This window comes from Pogona vitticeps, chromosome 4 (genome assembly GCF_051106095.1).
Source record: "Pogona vitticeps strain Pit_001003342236 chromosome 4, PviZW2.1, whole genome shotgun sequence".
Classification (NCBI taxonomy): Eukaryota; Metazoa; Chordata; class Lepidosauria; order Squamata; family Agamidae; genus Pogona; species Pogona vitticeps.
In genome coordinates this window covers 133,772,017-133,779,724 of record NC_135786.1, presented here as the reverse complement: position 1 = coordinate 133,779,724, position 7,708 = coordinate 133,772,017, and the positions used below count along the sequence as shown (strand labels likewise).

Below are 7,708 nucleotides of genomic sequence, written 5' to 3'. Positions count from 1 at the left end.
AAGGTTCAGTTCATAGCCTGTGAAATGTAAAGGCATCCATCATGATTCTCAAGATTGACTTTGGGGGGCTGAGAGAGAGAGAGAGAGAGAGAGAAGGGAGTCTTGTTTAAACCAACCCTAAGACCCTGGACCCCCGAGCAGCCCCCAGAGTGCAGTTGTGTGTGGGGGAGACTGCTCCAGAGCCAGCGCCGTCTTGGGGAGGAGAGGGGGGGCCTTATACACCATTGGGAGATGGGCCAGGGCGACAAGCTGCGTGCCTTATAGGCGACAGCTGCCGGCGCTGGAAAAGATGGTTGGTTGGGGAGTAGACCCCAGTAGTTAAGGAGGCGAGGCTGGTGGCGAAGTCCAGGGCTTCCCCTCCACCCCGAACATGGCGCGCGCGGGGTGGGGGTGGGGGTGCCGGCAGCGATGGTACTGGAGGCGAAGGCACAAGTGGGCTCCCTCTAGCAGGCTGGGCGCACAGGCACCTGGAGCAAGATGACTTGCCGGTTCTCCGACGGGTGGCACTTGTTGATGTGCCGGGTGAGGCCCGGCGAACTGTAGAAGGTGGCCGGGCAGTACTTGCAAGGAAAGGCCTGGGCGGCGTGAAGCAGGCGGAGGTGGCGCTCCTGGCCGCTCTTGCTAGAGAAGGTCTCGCCGCACACGGGGCAGGGGTGGCATTCCCCTGGCAAGGCCGGAGGGCTGTGGCTCGCCGCCGCCGCCTCCTCCGGGCAGGGCTCGGGATGCTGGCGCGCCTGGGCTAGCCCGTCCAGGGGGGACTCCTGGTGGATGGGCAGGTGCTTGCGCAGGGCGCTCTGGCGCCGGAAGCGCTTGGCGCAGCGCGGGCAGGGGAACTCCTCGCCTCCGGCCTCCGGCTCGGCTCCGCTGCTGCCGCCCCCGCTGCTGCCACTCCCGGGGCTCGGCGTGTCCCGCTCGCTGCCGCTGCCGCTGCCGCCCCCGACGCCCCCTCCCGCTCCCTTGGCAGGCTCTTCCGAGACGACTTTGGCCTTGGCGGCGGGGCCGCTGGGGGGCCGGGGTTTGTGCCAGCGGCGATGCGAAGCCAGGTTGGCCGGGCAGCTGAAGAGCTTGTCGCACTCCGGGCAGCGGTACTCGACGCGGACAATGCGCGAGCACTTGTGCTGAGCCAGCGCCAGCGGGTCCGGGTAGGGCTCCTTGCAGAGCTGGCAAATAAACTCGCCCAAAGGCTGGGCGCCTCCCGTCCGGGGACCTCCAGCCGAGCCCGCCTGCTGATGCTGCTGATGTTGCTGCGCCGCCGTCGTGGTCGTCGTCGTGGTCCCTGTAGTGGTCGAGGCAGGTTCTGGGGGTCCTTCTTTGATGCGCAGCCCCAGCACAGGCGACGTCGTCACCTCATCCTCGAAGTGGAGCTTGCGGGCCGCTTTGGCCTTTCTGCCTTGCGGCCGCTTGGAGACGCCCTGGCTTGACCCGTGGCTGCGCTGGGGGACCGGCGGCGGCTGAGGCGGCGGCGGCGGCACCGGGCCAGTCGCGATGGCGGCGGCGACTGCCCAGAGCTTGAGCTCCCCCCCGGGCCCCAAGAGCAGTGGCTCCGGCGCCGGAAAGGACTCCGCCGAGACCGGTGAGCCCAGGTGGAGGCTGCGCTCCTCGCTGACGGCCCGCGCAGGACTGTGCAGGGGCGCCGGAGAAGAAGAGGGAGCCTCTGGCGTTCCGAACTGAGGCACGGCCGGCACGGGCAGGGACACCCCCTCGGGGGGCTCCGAGGCAAAGCCCGACCTGGGTGGCTCAGGAGGAGGAGGAGGAGGCGGCGGGGGCACCACCAGCAGCACCGGATCGCCTCCCTGCGCCACCGCCGTTGGGTAGCAGCAGCGCGTCCTGTAAGAGATGGGCGTCGGTCGGCGGCTCCTCTTCACCAGGAAACCCCGAGGCATCCTCGGGCGGATCCGGGCAGTGCCAAGGCGCCTGCCTGCCTGCCTCAGCCTCGGAGCCGCGGCGACGGCTCCAAGACCAAGCGCTCTTCTTTCCTTCTGTCTCGTCTCCCGTCAGTTCGTCTTTCCCTGGTCAGTCTCGGCTAGCTTCGGCTTGGCCACGGAGAGACGAAACGGGAGCGCGATGGGGAGAGAGAGAGAGGGGCCTTGCTCTTGCTCTCGCCTCGCCTCCTCACTTCGCGCGCTCGCTCGCTCGCCCGCTCGCTCTGTGCGGCCGGCTCCCTGGGCGCCAGCGCGCCTCCGCCTCCTCGTGGTGTCGCCCCCCCCCAGACGCCCAGCCTCGCCGCCCGCTTTTTAAGGGGGGAGGACAGCATTGTTCGTGCCTCCTGCTCCTCCCGGAGCCAATCAGCGCTTCCCGCGGCTGCTCCCTGGGCTTTGAGGCGGGCGGGAAAGGGGGCAGGCGCGCGCCAGGCGGGTGGCTCGGCTCTACCTAGAGCGCGGCAGATGTACCTGAGGGCCTGGGCGCGTCCCTTTTCTTTATCTTCCCTCGCCCCCCTCCGCACCCCGCTCTTTTCTTTCCCCTTCTCCCTCCTCGCGCGCGCCCCCCCCTTCGCACTCCCGGTCCCTTCCAAAGGCACACGCCCGGCTCCGCCTCCTTTCACGGTCTGCTGCTTTTCTATGAGAAGGCGCACGTGCCTCGCCTTTGTGTCGCTCCTCCAGGGGGGCACAAGAGCTGCCAAATCGAAATATCCATCAGCATGACAATAAAAGACCGGGAGGAAGGGAAGAGAGAAACCCGAGTGCATTGGCGCGGGGGCGGCGGGGGGGGGGGCGAGAGCAGGGAGAGAGAATTACCCGCAGCTCCAGGGGGAAAATAGCAACAAAGGCGAAGAACGGGCCCGAAATATGTCAAGGAGAATGTTCAAAATGCAAAACAGGGCGAGGGGGAAAGCGGAGACAAGAGAGACTTCGAAAACTGAGGAGGGGCTGGGGAAGAGGGCGCGCCAGTTGTTGAAAAGCACTAACAGGGCGCGGGGGATCCTGAGCGAAGGCGCGCAAACAGGAGCCCCGAGGCGGGCGGGCGGGCAGTGGCGGAACAGAAGCAGCCCCCCCCCCGGCACGCGCGAGACGGAGCGCGGGGAGGGCGAGAGGCGGGGCCGCGCCCGGGAGCGCCTCCAACCCCTTGTTACGTTCGCAAAGGCAAGAGGCTTGCTCCGCGGTGCCGTGCCCTGTCCGAGGACTCTTTGTCCGCAGAAACCAGGTCATGGCCGCGGTGGGCCTTCCCGTAGATCTAGCCCCTTTCTCTGTTCTTCCTCTCTCCGAGTTAGAGGCGCAATCGTTCCCGCTCGGCCAGTCTGCTCCCAAGGAGCGGCGCACAGGGGGTTCCCTCTCGGCATTGCAATCTCTCTCTGGTCGGCGAAGGCCAAGATTGCGGGTAGCGGTGGCGGAGGGAGTTGGCGAAATGGCAAGGAGCAGGCCATTCCTCTGCCGGATCTAGGTCGGGCTCGAACGCGACGAGCCGCAAACAGCAAACTCCAGAGCAGCCATTGTCAGCCTTTTCTTTTTGGCCACGGCCCTTAGAGGAGCCCCTTTCAGGTTGCAGGGCCCCCATCCAGCAGGGAAAGCCTTGGGCTGTTGGGCAAACAAGGGGATAACGCGAACAGATGAATCGGTGCCCCCGTTCAAAAGCTCCAGGGGGCCCCAGGAGGCCATAAGGCCCCGGTGAAAATAGCTGCTCTAGAGACCTGTGGCTCTTTCAGACCTTGGCCAAGATATCCTTAGTCCACCTCGTCCGATACGTGTTTGTCTGACTGATTCACATAAGTCCCAAGCACTTGTTTGCCACATTCACAGCTTTACACGTTAGAAGCCCTAATTTTGAGCTCATTGTCCAGGGAGCCATCTGGCTTCAGCCCAAGACTGCGCTGTGGCAGCTCACATAAACATCTTTAAGAAAGGCCTATACCTGAAAATCATCCTCTACTTCTGTTTTTGTTTTTTTGTGCTAGAAATGCGTGTGGAGGGTCATTTCCCTTCATTGCCTTTCTGCTTTTGGCTGAGGTTACCCAGCGCTGAGGGAAAGCTCAAACGTTTTTGAGCATCCAGCACCGACTGCAGACGTCTCTCCGGATCGAAATTTACCGTGCAGCTGGTCTGTCAGCAACGAGTCCCCTCAGGACTTCCACCCTTCACGGGTCAGGATGTGCTTTCCATTCTGCGCAGTTGGGGATGGAGGATCCCCATCGCCCCATCAGGCAAGGATGCCTCCTGGGACAGCCCCACCGGTGCCATGATATCTTCTGGGCCGTCGGGCATTGCTTAAGTCTGCTTAACTACAATACTACTGTATATCGTTTGCTCGCCGCGCACCTGAACGTAAGCTGCATCAGTAACGCCGGAGTCGATTTATTCCAGTGCCCTTCGTCTCAACGGGAGTACGGTATTTCCTTTCTGGCACTTTATAGGCGTGATCCCGGAGGGAGGGAGGGAAGTTCTCCTGCACAAACTTCTTTGGAACGTCTTCAGCTTCACAGAGGAGCTTGCGCAGGAGATTCCCCTTCCTGTCTCCCAGTGGACAGAAGCTGAAGGTACCAGCTGGTTTAGACCCCCAGCTCATCGGCTTCAAGTGGGCGGATGGTGGATAGGCCATTCTGATACACAGGCTCTTTCAAGCCGGGGAAAATACCCGTGGCAGGTCCAGGGGGAGAAAGAGCCGGGCCTGACCGCGGGGAGTGGGGGGGGGGGCTCATGCATTTTAATCCAGTCCTCGCACGTTGCTGTTTGACATCTGATGCTAAATCAGGGGTCTCAATCAAGCAGCCCAAGTGCCGGGGAGCAGGGCGAGGGAGCCAGTGAAAAGGGTCTGTCTGCCCGCTGGAGTCGCCTGGGGTCTCCCATCCCCCCCCTTCTCTGTCACCTTTGTCAAGGAAATTAACCTCTTGTTATTGAAAACGAACCGCGGCCAATCTGGAGGAGAAAGAGGCACGTGCTGCGGCGGTGGGGGGGACCACCATACGCGAGGCGGGGTGAAGGGGCAGAGGGGCCCGTCCCCTTCCCGGCTAGACAAGGCAGCGGCTGCAGGGACTTTCTCGATAATATCCCTTCCTGCCTTAAAGCTCCGGCGAAAGTCACCGCTGAGCCTGCGGAGCTGCGGGGGAGGGGTGAGGTGGGGGACAGGCGACTCTGATCCGCAGTCCGCGAAGGCAACTCCACTGGAGGCCTTAAAGGACGGAAGAACCAACTTCCTCCGGCTTCCCCCAAACGCATTCCTGAAAAGCTGCCCCTCCGCTAACCTAGAAAAGGAAAGAGGAACGACACAGGACTCAGCCGCTGTCCTCGCTCTCCTCTCAGGCACCAAGTCCCTTAGAGCTGTTTTTCTGCCTGGTGCTGAAGTGAGCAAGAAACTCCCAAACGCCGCCAAGCCGAGGAGAAAGGGCGGCCTTCCGAGAGACTCAGGGGACGCAGCAACAACCCCTGGGCACCTTCCGGATGGAGGCTCTTTCTTTTTCTTACTCCTCCCCCAATGGGCAACCTCAGGAAAAGCAACAGAATAAAACAAAAATAAAATAAAATAAACCTGTAGTAGTAGAAGGAGATTCTTACCGCGAGAAACGGAATATTCTGCAGGGCATTCTTGCCAGGCTTGTGCAGAAAATACTGGCGCTGGATTTGTGCCTCTGCTTCTAAACTGACAAGAAGAAGTAGAGGGGAGGGGACGAGTAAGTGAAACTTTGAGCAAGAAATAAATGACGCGGAATCCAAACCTTCTGTTAAATCGCAATGCTGTCTTCAAGATTGGAAATAATAATTTCGAGGCGGATTCCTTGTAAAACGGCCAAAGGGAGGATATCACAATGTCCCCCTAAAAACTCGCACTTTCCCCCCCCTTTCCCTAAATTCAGCCTATGAATTCAAAGGCAACAGACGCTGGTGGCCTGGCCCTTCAATTCAAGATTATACTTGGATTTTCCACGCACTAGCTGTATCATATTTCTCCCCTTAGCTAGACCCAGTTATGATTTTATGTTCTTGTTCTTTTTCACGTTTTGGCTGAATTTCAAAGAAAACGAAAATTTTTTTAAAAAAAAAAAAAACCCTCGTGTGATCAAGATCAAGGATGGCAGATTTCAGATTAGCCCGCCTAAAATGGCTTTTTCCTAGAAGCCCACCAACAGGAGGCGAGTAGAAAAGGCGCGCGCGCGCACACACACAACACACTTGGGACTAAAGCCTGCTGAGCCCAGGAATTTGTCTGGAGAACTGAATGGAGCTCTTGGGTCTTTCCAGACACCCCCCCCCAAAAAATGCACAACTTGCTATGCCATACGCCTTTCGCTGCAGTAACGTTTTGTTGCTGTCGCCGTTAGCCTAGCGGGAACTGTCACGGCACTTAGTCACTTTTTAGATTCTGCCTCCACACCCCCGGCTTGGTCTTCTGAAGCCGGCCCAGAGCTACGGCCTCCAGCCCACTCGCGACCTAGACCGCACCAAAGGACGAACAGAGTTGGGACGTTCCTTTCCCTCTTTGTCTTTGCAACGTGCTCTGAATGAGGAAAAAAGAAAGAGGGAAAGGCAAAAGCCCCCCCCCGTCCCCCGCCCTTCTAACAACGCACCCACACTAGGAAGGAAGTTCTCCTTGAGAGGCAGCGGACTCAAAGAGCGCTTTGCCTTAACCAAAGGGAATCTATTGAAACGCTTTCAAAGGATCCGTTTCTTTTCATTGTCCTTGCAGATTCTCTGCGCAGCTCTCCGCAGCCCAGTGAAAGGAGAGGCGCGGGTGGGAGGGTGGCTGCTTTCAGCCACACGCTGCCCAGGTGCTTTGCGCCTTGAAAGGTACAAGGGAGGCTAAACTAATTTTCGCAACAAGAGCGCAGAGGAGAGGCGAAGAGAGAACCCTCAACAAGGACTCCCTCGCCGAGCAGGTGCAGACAGACGCGGCGGCGGCGGCGAAGGGGTGCAGCTCTAGCGAGGAACTGGGTGTGTGTATGTGTGTGTGTGGGGGGGGGTGTCCGGACTTCTTCGGCGTCTGCGGAAGGCCGAGTCCCTCTTTCGGAGGCCGCTGACCGGGAAGCGAACTGACCCAGAGGATGAGCCCCATATCTGCGCTTCTGAAGCGGCGGATTGTTGAATGGAGTAGGGCAGTGGGAAGAGGCGGGCCGAAGGCCAAGGAGACCAACGTTTCTGAGGCTCAGCTTAAGGCGAGGATAGCTTCTTCCTCCCTCCTTCCAACACAAAAGATCCCGGAAGACATAAGACAGAAAGATCTCCCCTTGTGAAAAGGCAAAGAAGAGAAGGTCTTTTGGGGCGAATCTTCCGAGATCTTTGGGGTTTCTATACTCCGGTCTCAAGTAAACAGCTCTGCTTCCACGCAACCTGCTGCAGCTTCATACCCTCCGGAGGTTTTGGATCACAACTCCAAGCACCCGGAGCCCCCAGGTGCCCCCGACCTATCTGGAGGGCGCCAGGCTAAAGGAAGGGCGGCCTAACGCGCGGTTGACAAACCGCAGAAGCCGCAGAAACTTTAGAGCTTCGATTCCAGAAGGAGAGCTTCGGCACGTTCATAATTCTCGCCATTGAAATGAATCGAACTTTTAACTGTGCAAACCCATGTGTATCTAATGGTTCCATGTGTATCTACTCCGAAGTAAGCACCAGTGAGTTCCCAAGTAAATGAGAATAGGACTGGATCCTGAAGCGCTTACAGTATGAGGACGGGTCCATCAAGTATCCGGTCGGTGTAAAGCAACAATCTGGCGGGGAAACACTCCGTGAAGAGCACAGGTCGCAGTCCCACTGAAGTTAATAGGGTCAACTTTGATTAAACGGGT

General features: G+C 59.4%; 1 protein-coding gene across 1 annotated transcript; it reads right to left on the bottom strand.

Annotated features, from left to right (window-relative positions):
* Window positions 1–293: 293 nt before the first annotated feature.
* INSM1 (INSM transcriptional repressor 1) lies at window positions 294–2,011 on the bottom strand. The gene has a single exon (XM_072998428.2). The coding sequence runs from the start codon at window positions 1,881–1,883 to the stop codon at window positions 444–446; it is 1,440 nt and encodes a 479-aa protein (XP_072854529.2). The 5' UTR covers window positions 1,884–2,011; the 3' UTR covers window positions 294–443.
* Window positions 2,012–7,708: the final 5,697 nt, after the last annotated feature.

What these genes read in the sequence shown, in the direction of transcription:
- INSM1 (XM_072998428.2), bottom strand. Translation starts at nt 1,883, where the DNA reads ATGCCTCGGGGTTTCCTGGTGAAGAGGAGCCGCCGACCGACGCCCATC.